The sequence below is a fragment of the Micrasema longulum genome, unplaced genomic scaffold (assembly GCF_059751315.1).
Source record: "Micrasema longulum isolate JH-2025_06_02 unplaced genomic scaffold, ASM5975131v1 h1tg001342l, whole genome shotgun sequence".
Lineage (NCBI taxonomy): Eukaryota > Metazoa > Arthropoda > Insecta > Trichoptera > Brachycentridae > Micrasema > Micrasema longulum.
Window position 1 is genome coordinate 266306 of NW_028278528.1, and position 14066 is coordinate 280371.

General features: G+C 32.1%; 1 protein-coding gene across 1 annotated transcript; it reads left to right on the forward strand.

Moving 5' to 3' along the window:
- Positions 1 to 3806: 3806 nt before the first annotated feature.
- On the forward strand, positions 3807 to 13031 carry eEF1gamma (elongation factor 1-gamma). Its single transcript, XM_088235176.1, has 9 exons — positions 3807 to 3863; positions 3987 to 4136; positions 4259 to 4325; positions 6877 to 7019; positions 8693 to 8833; positions 9500 to 9670; positions 10227 to 10351; positions 11378 to 11547; positions 12438 to 13031. The coding sequence occupies exons 1-9, from the start codon at positions 3852 to 3854 to the stop codon at positions 12716 to 12718; spliced, it is 1260 nt and encodes a 419-aa protein (XP_088091302.1). The 5' UTR covers positions 3807 to 3851; the 3' UTR covers positions 12719 to 13031.
- Positions 13032 to 14066: the final 1035 nt, after the last annotated feature.

Consider the following 14066-nt stretch of genomic DNA (forward strand, 5'->3'; position numbering starts at 1 on the left):
TTGGTGACATATTATGACAAATAACTCAACTAACCACTCAACCACTAATCACTTAACAGGCTTGCAACGTCGACAGTCGCATTATGCTAATATCTCCGTATTCAAATGTGTATAATTAAATAGTTAAACTAAAAGGACAATTCCGCATGAACACAGAATATAGATTTTATCATTATTCAATAACTTAAACCACATTTATCATCACAATTACATATGTTGTTTTTTTTTCTATGGCCAGATAATATGTCTTTGTACGCAATTAAGGTTCTATTTATTTGGCCATATTTGGAATTCCATGCGTTAACATTTATATTCATATTTCATAAATTATTCTATGCTTTATGCTAATATTAAATATTTGCCGAAAATTAGATCCAATCGCATGTATTTATTTAAAAGCCTATTCCAATTTCTGGGATGTGAAACAGAAAATGAAGAAAAAGCAATTCAAAGAACGAAAACTGTTCATCCTTTAAAAATAAGTTCTTCGAGAGAGTGTCGATCATCTCCCGAAATGGACCAGCTTCAGATTAAAATGCGTACAAACAAATTGTAAAGAACATTCTTATTTTAAATGTTAAGCATATTTGTCCATAAATAAAGAGAGCAACTGTTTTTTAGATTTTCGTAAATTGTAATTAGATAAAATTTTATTAATAAAGTTGTAATTTTAAGTCAAAAAGAGCCCTCAACTCTACTTTGTGTTCTGTAAAGTGGATTAATGGACTTGTATATTTTTTTCTTTTCTCAAGAAAGCTATTGCGTAAACATGTTGAAAGTGCATTAAATGCCAAATATGGTCAAGTTGTGCTTTGGATTTTTAATGCTGGCCCGATATATTTTACTTTGCCATATTTTAAATAATAAATAAGTATATTATTTACTATTTTTCCATATGTTATTCAAAGTTAATTTATATGCGGTAAGGTGTAAAATACAACATCATTTAGTAACTAAACTGTAAAATCATTTTCAGTTTGCTACTACCAATTTTCTTTCTATCTTTTGAGTTTTTTCCTCTCTGTAGAGTACAAATATCGCAAATACCAGAGGTATAATAAATTTATCGAATAAAAGAGATTGTTATAAAAACATTTGTCGTGCCAATGTGCGAGTGATATCTTATCACTGATTTAAAATACAATACCTAAGGATCTTAATATACGGATGAAAGAATCAGAAATAAATATTTTCGAAAAAAAAACTATCAAAACATATTCCCATTCTCTCATCGTGCAAATTTAACCGAAAAGTATCTGCAAAATCTATATGTGGTATAATCTTTTTCACCATTTTTCAACTTATATAAGAAAATAATATTCGCCACCAATGTTACACGTATACAACAAAATTTATTTTATACTGTGAAAGAACTGATTGTTTTTTTCAGCTGCTGACATTAATTATAATCAAAAACTGTGTATACAGGCACTTTTATTCAAATGTTGAGTACATATTATTAAAATATAACTTTTGGATTATTTTATTATTTAAACGGGTAGGTGAGGATATTATTTAAAAAAAATTAATTCAAAGAAAACAGATGTGTGAGGCATTAAATATGTTTTTCCGTGAATTATATTGTTCTTCATAATTTGATGAAAGATTTGAACAGTAATTATTATAATTTATTTTATTTATTGATTTGTAAATTATGTATGATGTCGGTTTATAGTATGTTATGATAGCTTAACATTAGATAAAAGCTGTTATTTAAATAAAAAATGCGGTTAATCCTGGCTGTTTGTTCTGTTATATTTATCTTACAATATTTTTTTTATATAAACTAATATATTTTTTTTAATTTCCGAAAAATCAGCATTTGAACCAATTCAGTATTGTTTGAAATAAGTGGGTAACCATGCTTAAAAAGACAAGTAATTAAATTAACCGTGCATATTGCCGGTGACAACATATGGACTCAGCGTTGCAGACCCGATCAAGCGAAAAAAGGTAGATTCAGAAAAATAAATCGGTAGATTTCGGTAGATTCATGAGACGGGGTTGGAGGGGAGGAGGGGGGCAAAAATAAATTTGACAGTTAATTAAAGCGCCGTTTTGCCTAAGGCGTTGCTTTAAATAGTTGTAAACGCTTGGTAAATGAACAATTGAAAACCAAAAGGACTGCAAGAAGTGAATCACCAAAATATAGTGATTTATAATGTATTATTTTTCTAACAAAAAAATGTAAATTACAATATTTCATTTCAATACTCAAATATAAATTTAAGAAAAGAAATATTTGAGTCGGTTCTTATAAAAAATAATAATATAATACATAGATTAAAATTCAAAAAATTATTTTATTGAATGAATGACACAATTTTATCAAAATAAATAGTATTTTTCTTTTCAAACAAAGAAATAATTAACGTTTTAAATTTTTTTCAGTGCAACTTAAAACTTAATAAAAACTGCTAACTGGTGAACTACTGAACAAATTATTAAAACAATGATCAACTAAATTTAAATAGATATTTAACTGAAGATAAAACCATTTATATTATTTTCAATATGAAAAGTGATCCCTCTACATTTCACTTCATAAAATAGATCTGGTTGTGGTCCTGTGGTTAGTGTCTCGGATTCACGGACCAAAGGTTTGTGGTTCAAATCCCACTCTACCTAAACTTGATTCCATTTTCTAATAGTGATTTATTTACAACTCGTTGAAAATGGCCCACAAAATTAAATATTTGGGTAAATCATAAGAACGCAAATCTTTAAAAAAAAAAAAAAACATTTTTCAATAATGTCATGAAATTCTATGCCATGATTTATTTTACCATATTATATTCAACAATACTAGCCAATTCCATAATTAATATTTCATTTATTGTATACTTATGGACGATACATAAGCAGTTTTTTAAAGCAACTGATGGCAATCAAAGTAAGCAAACAACCAATAAATTATTATAATATGAATTCGTTTTATTTGCATTGAAATTTTGCTTTGTGGAAAAAACGAGGAAATGTATAAAAATCGGTAGAATTTCAATCGAATTCGGTAGATCGGTAGATTGCTCCCAAAATCGGTAGATCTACCGAAAAATATGTAGATCTGGCAACGCTGTATGGACTAGAAACCATGTCTTAAACACAAAAAAGTTGCCAGAAATTAAAATGCACGCAACGATCGATGGAAAGACAGATGCTCGGTATATGTCTTAGAGACCGGAGTTATAGATATTATGGATCGTGCAGCGAAATTAAAATGGCAGTGGGCAGGACACTTGGCGAAGCAAAATGATGGCAGGTGGACACCTAGAATAATAAAGTGGAGACCATGGGCAAACAAAAGAAGTATTGGAAGGCCACAGAAAAGATGAGTCGACGACATCGCCTCTATTGCCGGTAAAACATGAATGATAAAAGCGGGTGATAGGAAGGAATGGAGACGTTTGGAAAAGGTCTTTATCCAACAATGGAGAGAATAAGGCTAAAGAAGAAAGAAGGTAACCATATTTTAAATTATCAATACTGAAGAATAATATTTTGAGGTTGCTGATAGACTTTAGTTTTATATAAGAATTTTAGTACTCTCCACTAGGTCCACTGGAGTATTTTATTTTATTATGTGGGGAAGATTTTTAGCACACTTCTTCTGTAAGTAAGGGACGTAATAATTGTAGAACTATCGTTTCGGTCTTATTTTATTATGGATTTAAAGACGTCATATATATATAAATGGATAAAACATAAAACTTATTATTTTACTGTGTAGGTACTAACATTGCATTTTATATATTTTTTATAGTATTTAAAAAAATCAAAAATACAGCTGGTTTATTTTGACGTATGGTATACTTTTTGACGTTTCTGTCTCTCTTCCACGTAAAAATCCGATAATGGCGGCTGGAGTGAGTGATATTTGTTTAAATTTTTCTTAATTATCCTTATAATCTATAAATTTTTCTCAATTTAATTCGTCTAAGTTGACACCTCAAAAGATACGCCTTTCATTGAAATGAATATTTTTTCAGACTTTATACACGTACCCGGACAATTTCCGTGCCTTCAAGGCACTGATCGCCGCACAGTATGCCGGAGCCAACGTAAAGGTCCAGCCGGATTTCGTCTTTGGGGAAACCAACAAGACTGACGCTTTCCTCAAAAAATTCCCAACCGGAAAAGTAAGTTTGGGTTTGAAATAAAACCATTGGTTTGGAAATTATTGCGCAATTTTCGCCGGTTTGATTTTAAGGTTATTTTTTTTGACATCTGGATGTTACTCATGACGTGTGATTTATTTCAGGTCCCAGCCTTTGAATCCGCCGATGGGAAAGTTCTATTGACGGAGAGCAATGCCATTGCTTACTACGGCAAGTTATTATTTTATTTTTGAGCTGTGTTTGTTATACTATTGACTTAACAAACACACTGACGATCTGTCAAAGTCGGAAGTCAGTTCGCGGGATTTGACCTACAGTGATTGTGAAATAATATTTATTTGAAATGAAGACATTCGCTAACAAAATGGAGTGAGTCATATCATATAATCATAATCCTCGTGTGATTTTGAATTGCGTACTACGTCAGTGATAAATCGTTATGAATTTGATTATCAGGAATTACAATGCTGCGGGAAATTGGATATAAAAAATATTTTACTAGACGCGGTAAAAATTAGTGCATTTAATTGTACTTTGAAGATTCTTTAAAATGTATGCTAAAAATAATAAAAACAAACCATTACGCCGTTTCCCATAGGGGTAGGCAGAGAGGATATAATGCTATATCACTATCTTTGCATACATACCTCGTTTCCTCTGCATTCATACATGTTCTCATGCACGCACGCTGATTATTCCTACTCTTGACATGTCCGTCTTCAAGTATTTGATGGACTTAATCGTGCCATGTCTTTTTCGGTCTTTCTCGTTTTCTGCATCCACCAACATTCGCATCGTAGATCCTTTTAGCCGTTCTTTTGCTTTCCATTCGCTCTACATGTCCAAACCAACGCAGCACCCCTTTCTTGATTCTGTTGATAATGCATGTCTCAGCCTTACACAGTTCACGTATCTCGACCTTTGTGCACCTATCATACATAGTTTTATCACACATTCGGCTGAGGGGTCGCATTTCGACAGCATTTAACCCACTTTGATAATTATTTGTAAAATTGTTTTAGTAAAAATGAATTACTTTAAAACGTCACAGGTTCAGGTGAACAATAACCAATCAGTAATAGCGTTACGTGTTGTGATAAATTTCCAGTTTCTGGGTAGTCATGTTTTTCAACATTTAATGTATTTTGACAGATTCGTTCCCCTTTTAAATGTGAGAATAACTCACCGACTTAATCTCGTGATGTCACTAGCGATGTAATTTCAAAATTTAAAAATTAAGAAATCATAGCGATGATAATACGATACAATTTTTTTTTTGTGCTTAGTTTGATAGTCTATTAACCACTACTACTATTACTACCATCACACCATTTCACTGTAGGGGTAGGCAGAGAGAATGGACCTCTACACACGTCTATCCTGGCATACATTTCTAGCTTCTTCCACGTTCATACATCTTGTCATACATGCCCTTCGGTTCTGCCTGCTTTTGACATGACTAGACTTAAGATTTTGGTTTATCTGATCATGCCACGTCTTCTTCGGTCGTCCTCGTCTCACGTTACCGTTCATTTTTGACGTATGTATTTTTTAAAACCACTGACTTCCTCATTGTGTTCATTGATGTGTGTAATAAATTCTCCTAACTGCCAATTCATAGTTTAGATTTTTGTGTAAACAATTTGTCGAGCATTCTCTTAACAGATTTCTTGTTTCCTTTAACTTATTATTTTTTTATTTATTAATAACATTTTATGTACATTTATACAGGACAGAGACACAGTTTATAGTGACACAATCAGGAACGACCCATGCCTGTGAACTTGCTAAATGAATACTGTTGATGTTTTATTTCTGATGTAACTGTACCAAGAGTTAATTTTTTTGCCCTGCAAAATAGCGAATATTTATGGTTATCTAAAATTAAAATGTAATTTTATCTCAGTTGTGTAAGTGGACCGTAAATATTAAATAAGGGGAAGATACTACTAACTTATTAAACTGTGATAATCATTTTTTTAACCTGTTTCGCACTATTTTTTAATTTTTTTGTTTTCATAATTAATTATTTTCAAGTTAACAATTAGATTTTTTTTTAGTATAAAAAGGCTTTCCATTTCTGTTAAAATTTCTATAAATGCAGAACTTGTCTGCCATCAGTACAATGCATTCAAATGTTTGATAAGCGCCTTTGAGGTATTCTATTACGAAAATGGCGCTATGTAAGTTATCCATAATAATAAAATAAAAAACGTTTGTTAATGGTACTGGATGTGAGACAGCTTATTCTAAAAGGAGCATTGCCACACTTCTGATCGAAAAATACAAAGAGGTCTCAGCAAAATATTAATACGGGGGTTTCCCAGAGTATGAACTGTGTTATACCCTAAACCTGCCAGACTTTTGCTCATAAGCATCTCTCCTATACACTCTGGGAGTGTTCAGTAGTTTGAAAGAGCGTATTAAGCTCTCAAGGACAAAATCTATTTTCAAGACGGGTCAAGGACTGGATTTTCCCCGGGGGGAAGGATTTAAGTTGGTGATTGTTCAAATATTTTAATTGGTTTGTTTCATGTAAATCTAAGTTTGTCTTAGTTCTTTTTATATGGATGTGCTGTGTGTAAATTAAAAATATTGTTTAGAGTGAGAGTTGACTGTGTCTGGGCCTCAGTAATAATTCTCTAGAGAAGCCGTTCAGCTCTATTGCATAGAACAAAAGCGTTCCAAATTTTTGGTTTGGCATTTTATAGTTAAATGAATAGTGCTTGGGCGTTTTTATATAGTTGTCTTTCTTTCTCAGTGAGCAATGCGGCTCTGCGAGGCTCCGATGCCCTCAGCAGCTCTCAGATCCTGCAGTGGCTTGGATGGGCTGATGGAGAGGTCCTTCCCGCATCCTGTGCCTGGGTCTTCCCCCTTCTCGGTATTATGCCATTCAATAAGGATGTAAGTTCTTTTTACATTTATTTATTCAGTGGATATATGTAATAGTCCTAACCACTGTGGAAAATCGAGCGTCTCTTAGAATTATGTCTGAATCAATACAATAAAAATAAAAATAACCTTAAAGTATGTAAAAAGTCACATTTTCTCTTTGCTTAGCTAAAAAGCTATAGGAGTAAGTAGTATCAAGAATGAAATTAGTTTTGAAATACAGTGAAGACTCCATTCTCAAAAACTCATTAGGACTGGCACTGGGTCAGACTAACAAATCATTTGAATTATCACAATTCAGGTTCATTATTTTGTATTATATTTACTGTTGAAAATAATATGTTTATTTGTTGTTTCTATTTTCTTTCCAACTTTGTATGTTAAGAATTTATTTTCATGTTTTTTTTTTATGTTTGAGCCAAATAGGCGTTATAACGTATTGATTCCTAAGCAACTACTTCATTGCTGAATTTACTCACTGGTAACACTCACATTTGTTTTGTCTGTGGTCAGACTTGCGTGGTTTGACAAATAATTACAATCTAGGCCAGCTCTTCGATGATTTTGTTAACCGAGGCGGCCTGACGTTTCTACGCTCAACAATGTACATAATTGTTTTATTTTCCGGACAGTTAAATTCTTAATGTACCTTGAATTCTGTATTCTAAACTTGTAAACATATTCTAGTTGCAACTTTTTATGAACATTATGCGAGGAAACCTAGTATGATTCTTCACTTAATTTTTGTCTGGATTTAATATTTGAGAATGTCCTTTATTAATAAAATATGTATATCGGGATTAACAGCTTTTTATTTGAATTTCCACCAGTTGTGTGTCGATTTACAGATGAAAGTCAGGTCTTGATTTTTTTCAATTATGTTTGTCTCATGGTTTTTTTAAATTATGTTTGTCTCATGATTTTTAATAAATTGAGTTATTCGGTAAAGAGAGGGAAGAGCAATAGTCTACCTCCCGGATTACAGCATTTATCTATGTACTTAAATACATTTTACAAATGGCTGTAATGTATGTGCTAAAATTTATAAACATTTCCATGAATAGAATCTGTATTAATGTAATGTTAAATAAGATAAAAGTTCGTCTAATGTTAATTTTATTAAATTTATAATTTAGTCTTGTTACTGCGTAAAATTGTTGGTAAAATACCATAATAGGGAAATATCACATACTTTAAATACTGATAAGAATATATGAAATGGATTTTGAATAATAATTGTATATTCAAAATCAATATGGATATTGTGGAGAAATGTTTTCATACATAAATGTAAAAAATAAATCGAATAAAAATAAGTTTCTATAGAAACGCGACGTGTTTGGCCTTGGTTGTTGTGACATTAGAATTCAAATGTAAATTAAATGTTTCAAAACGGTATTCTTTCAAATCTCCCTTGTAAAACAAAGAACCTCCTGATTCTTGTAGTCCAACCATGGCTGTTTTCGGCAATAAACCTGAAGTGTTTGGACTTATTAGGACCCCCTTGAATGACTTACACGAAGAACACAAGAAACAAAATAGTCCCCATTAGAAATGGCGGCATGAAGACGGATAGGACCTGGCTTTCTCCAGCCAAAAAGAAAATTTAATCTCACAAAACCTATTTTGAATAAGGGACAACTCTACGTTGTAACATGTTTTAATTATATTTATTTTATTGACAGGCTGTGGAAAGGGCAAAGCAAGACATCACTACGGCCTTAACTTATCTCAACAAGCACCTGCTGACACGCACCTTCCTAGTCGGAGAGAGGATTTCTCTTGCGGACATCAGCGTCTTCTGCACCCTCCTCCATGTCTACCAGGTTTGCATTAGATCTTTCAGTGCCCACGAAATACATATTTATTTTATTCATTCAATAAGTCCTGTCCCTAAATAGTCCTGATACTTACAAATTGGATTTCAGCACCTCTCAGTTTTTTAGCTCTCGAGGATTTGTTATCAACATTCTTACTTTGTTCATTATTAATACCTCACAGTTGAAATAGCCGCTACCGACCTTATTAGATTAAATAAATAAACCATTACAATATTTTAAGTTTATCCAAATGTTTGCAGACAAAAGATTGGATTTGACTCTCTAGAGAGTCAAGGTTCGGTTTATAGTGGTCTCGGATTACAGAGACTACCGTATTTGGTCATGTCATTTAATTTCTTTCTCGGCCTTTCTTGTATTCTGCATCCAGCAACATTCACATCATAAATCTATTTAGTCATGCTTTTGCTGTCTATTAACTCGATGTCTCCAAACCAAAACAGAAAGGGTTCCTCATTTTGTCTAAAATGCTTATCCTCAGATTCGCACACTACAAGGATCTTAACATTAAATTAGTGTTTTCTTTGAGACTCTTGTCTTTTATATATTGTATCCAATGAGATCTAACTCCACTCTCCATAACTCCATTTCACTTATATATTATTTGTTACCCCTGTTAAATTTAATTGAATTGGTTTGATTGATTTGTTGTAGAATGTTTTGGAACCATCTGCCAGGCAACCATTTACCAACGTCAACAGGTGGTTTGTTACCTTGTTGAATCAACCAGAATTCCGCACTGTGTTGGGAAAGGACGCTAAACTCTGTGAAAAGGCCATTGTATTCGATCCCAAGAAGTCAGCCCCGCAGCCAAAACCCAAGAAGGTATGTTTCCATCGTAATGATCTGTTAATTCTTTTCTTAAAGATTGGAGTCAGTGCTAAATAAGCTCTTGACGTCACTGCGACCTGTGTAGATTGTGACGGGTCCCCGTAAGTTAATTTTTGCCATTCGGAGGGGGATGCTCTCAAGTCTATTGCTAAATCTCGTACTCAAAGCCCCTTTTGTAGCTATTTAACAAGAGCTATAATAGGACCACGGATAGTAACGATAAGCTCCATTTGGTAATCATTGAGATGGAAAAGAACAAGGTCGCAGGATGCGTTCAGAAGATTAGAATATCTGCAGAACCACAAAGGGGAATCAACAATATTAAAAACAAATTATTTTTCATTAAAGTTACCATGATCCAGGATAACCCCAGGAGACACTAAGTTCTGACAGATTGAGGAGAAAAAATTATACGCAGAGCTGTGAAATCGGTTATTTGTCTATCCAAATGAAGGGAATAAAAGTGTAAAAATTAAAATTCATCCATTTATCGATTTCTTCATTTTATTATTTTAAATAAACTGAATCTGATTTGGTTGTTTTCTTACAGGACAAGAAGGAAAAGGCACCACAGGTTAAGGAAGCCAAACCAGAACCCGAACCCATGGATGCCAGTGAAGAAGCCCTCGCTGCTGAACCACCATCAAAGGACCCCTTCAGCCACTTACCTAAAGGGTATATACATAATACAATTTATTTCACAGTTTTTGCAATGTACAGAGATTCTTTTTCAGATCCTGCCTAGTCAGGCTTTTCCTGTGTTTCGGCAGGACTCTTTTTTGTTACGTGCGTTTACGATGCCCTTTATTTGAGTTATTTATCTTTGTTATCCCCTTAAAAACAAAATTGTATCCTAAATTATAATAGATGAAATTCTTAGTGTATTTATACCACGATACTGCGTGCCATTATACCATGAGAGCCTTCGCAGTAATACAAATTGTAATTATTTATTCCACAGTAATAACTTTATGTAAATATTCCATCAGAGATATTGAAATTTTTTGAAAAAAATACAGAAGTCCAGTCCAGGAGTGGGCCAACATGAGGTCAACAAGACCCAAATTCTGGATTTTCATATATACAAATAGAGCCACACCATAGTCACATACAATTTATTAACATATTCCATAAAAATCTTAATTGCTATTATAAATAATACACATAAGAAAAAATGATAAAAAAAACACAAAATATTAGGTCAAAATTTATTTAATAAAAATGAAAAGTTTACTCATCACTTTCTTTCACATCTTTCACATCTTTCAAATTTGGTATAAAATTTGTTACAGCTATTTGCACCAATTTTGTCTTTTTAGCTGCGAATTTGATTTTACAAACTTCATTGTAATCACAACTATATGTAGATTAGGATATTAGAATTCTGACACAAGTTTCCAAATTTCAATTATGGCATTTGGCATGTACTCCATTGGTAATGCCTGATCTTCTTTGAGAAAGAAAGTATCTATGTTTATATTTTTATCAAGAGACATTGGGAGCCGCCCTTAACCTAATGGAGAGCCGCATTGCCCACATCTATCTAGTCTTTGACTTCAAGATTCCCTTAAAATCCTTATATACTTCCTAGGGGTAAAATTCAATATTTGTCTGCAAAGATTTATCTAAATATTGTTGATAACTGTGATAAATTATCCAACTCTGGCACTGCTTTATGAATATATTTTTTTTTGTTTCTAGAAATTTTGTTATGGATGACTTCAAGAGGGTGTACTCCAACGAATCTGAGACAGTTTCCATCCCGTACTTCTTTGAGAAGTTTGATCCTGAGAACAATTCCATCTGGTTTGCCGAATACAAATATAATGATGAACTCGCTAAAGTTTTCATGAGTTGTAATTTAGTCTCAGGTAATTACAGTATTTTATTCAATCCAATTATTTTACCCATGAAAATTCACAATTCAAATCTCAAATTCAAATTTGAAATAGTATCATTTGGAACTATTTCTAGCAGAACACTAATTTTTTTATTTTTTTATGGAAATGATACATATGAGGTGAAAAGTACAAAATAAAAAAGACAACAAAATACCTCACCAAAAAAGAGAATGAATGATATGTGACGGGGTAGTGAGAAAAAACACCACTGTCCACGATCACTGTTTTGGGAAGACCAACAAAATCAATAGCGAAAATACTATTCCTTTTAAATTCAATGTGCAACTCGTCCGTGGTATAACAGGTACCGAAAATATGATTTATTTTAAGTTGAATGTGCATATTGAACTTAAAAGAAATAGTCTTTTTGCTACTTGTTTTGTTGGCTTTCCCAAAAACAGTGATAATGGATAGTGGTGTCGAACAGTTGTAGAAAAAAACACAAAATTCTGACAGTTGGGGAGTTTTGTGACTAGGTGAAATTTCTGAATACATGGTAAATATGTGTGAAATAATAGTTTCCATAGACAAAAAGTATTTTTTTGTATAGATTTATAAAAAAAAATACATTTAGTTGTGTTATTACGAAATTAGCGGTGATGAATTTTTTTTTTTCTCATTTTCACACTTTACGTAGAATGCTCCTAAACCTAAAAATATTTATTAAATATTTTACAATTGGATAAATATATTGCATTCCAAGCAATAAAGGAATTTCTAGCAACTTATTAATATAACACAGTTTTAATATGTTGTCATTGATTAGTGTACTAGTTTTGTGTATGTGCTAACTTTACCATACCAACCACTCGGATAATTCCAAAAGAAAGTTATTTAAAAAATACTTTTTATCTTTACAGGAATGTTCCAGCGTCTTGAAAAGTTGAACAAGAACGCCTTCGCATCCTGTTGTATATTCGGAGAAGACAATAACAACTCCATCTCCGGAGTGTGGGTGTGGAAGGGACACGAACTGGCATTCAAACTCAGCCCCGACTGGCAAACAGATTACGAATCCTACCAGTGGACCAAACTCGACTTCGCCAAGCCGGAAACTAAGAAACTTGTCGAGCAATACTTCTCTTGGCTGGGAGCTGACAAGCAAGGCAGGAAATTCAACCAGGGAAAGATCTTCAAGTAAAATAAATGTCCCACGCACATCATCTATCTACATTTGAAGTTATAGATTTCTCTGTATTGAACTTTTAATTTAATACTCAACCCCGGTGTGATTCTGTTTTCCAATCATCTTTTTAATAACTACATTTTAAATGAATGTTTTTGTCCATCTTTCTTCTACATCAATACGGGTTGATCTATAACAGTTTCAAAGTAGTTTTCGTTTTTTACTAATGAAGCTGCGGCTAATTTGCTTTATTGAGAAAATGTATTATTTTGTAATTTTGAATTTTTCATTTATTCAAATTATTATTAAATAAAACTGTTTTCTTAAATGCTGTGTTTTATTTTATGCGATATAATCTGTTTTGATTTTATTTTATCAATGTCAAGTTTAAGGAGGCTGCAAGTTCAAAATTGAATCAGAAATGTTAAAACACACAGTACGAATTGATAATTAATAAGGATATAATTATCTGATAATATAATACAGTTCAATTCTGTCAAGGACCTGCAAAAACGGGAATACACCGAACGTAGAACACCCTTTATCCAAACTCCAGTCATCCGGATTGCCAAATATACTCGTAAACGAGTTTCATCATCAAAGCAATTTTCGCTGGACATGTTTACGTACGCTTTTAATGTGATTCCAATTCCCTGTATTTCAAAAGCAATAAAAAACTGATCTTAGAGTAAATTTTGTGTTTTCTTTCAAACTGCCTTAATTTAATGGTTAATTAAATTATCCGGATTTCTGCATATCCGGATAACGTCTGGCTCTCATTAATCCAGATAATTGTAATTTTACTCAAATTATTTGAGATTTTATACCTCTAATGAATTATTAGTTATTTTAATATGTACTTTCAACACATTGTCATGATACATATTATGTTCTCTGCTGACACAGGCACATTTCGGACTAAAATACAAGAATTTGATGGCCTAAAGGAAGTAGGTGTAAGTGTTCAAAACGCTTTTCAATTTAATTACTGTAAATAACTAATGATTTTTTGTAATGATTTTTTTTATTTAATTTTTATTTTTATTCTCTTTTAATTCATTTTTATTTTTGCTCCTTTGTGTAAAATGCATTTCTGTCTTCATATTTAAAAATGCACTTCTGTTCTTTCCACTTTTATACTAATATGTAAAGATGATATTTTTGATATTTATCTTTTCCTTCTAAAAATCATTTGTATATTTTTTGCTACTTTGTAAAATGTCTGTCTTTATTTGTATATATGTATGTAAAACATGTAAAAGCCTAAAAGGCGTTTAAATAAACAAATAAAATAAAAATAACTACTGTTCATCTCTTCATATTTATTTGCAAAAAATAATTAACTGAAAAATAATAAGACAAT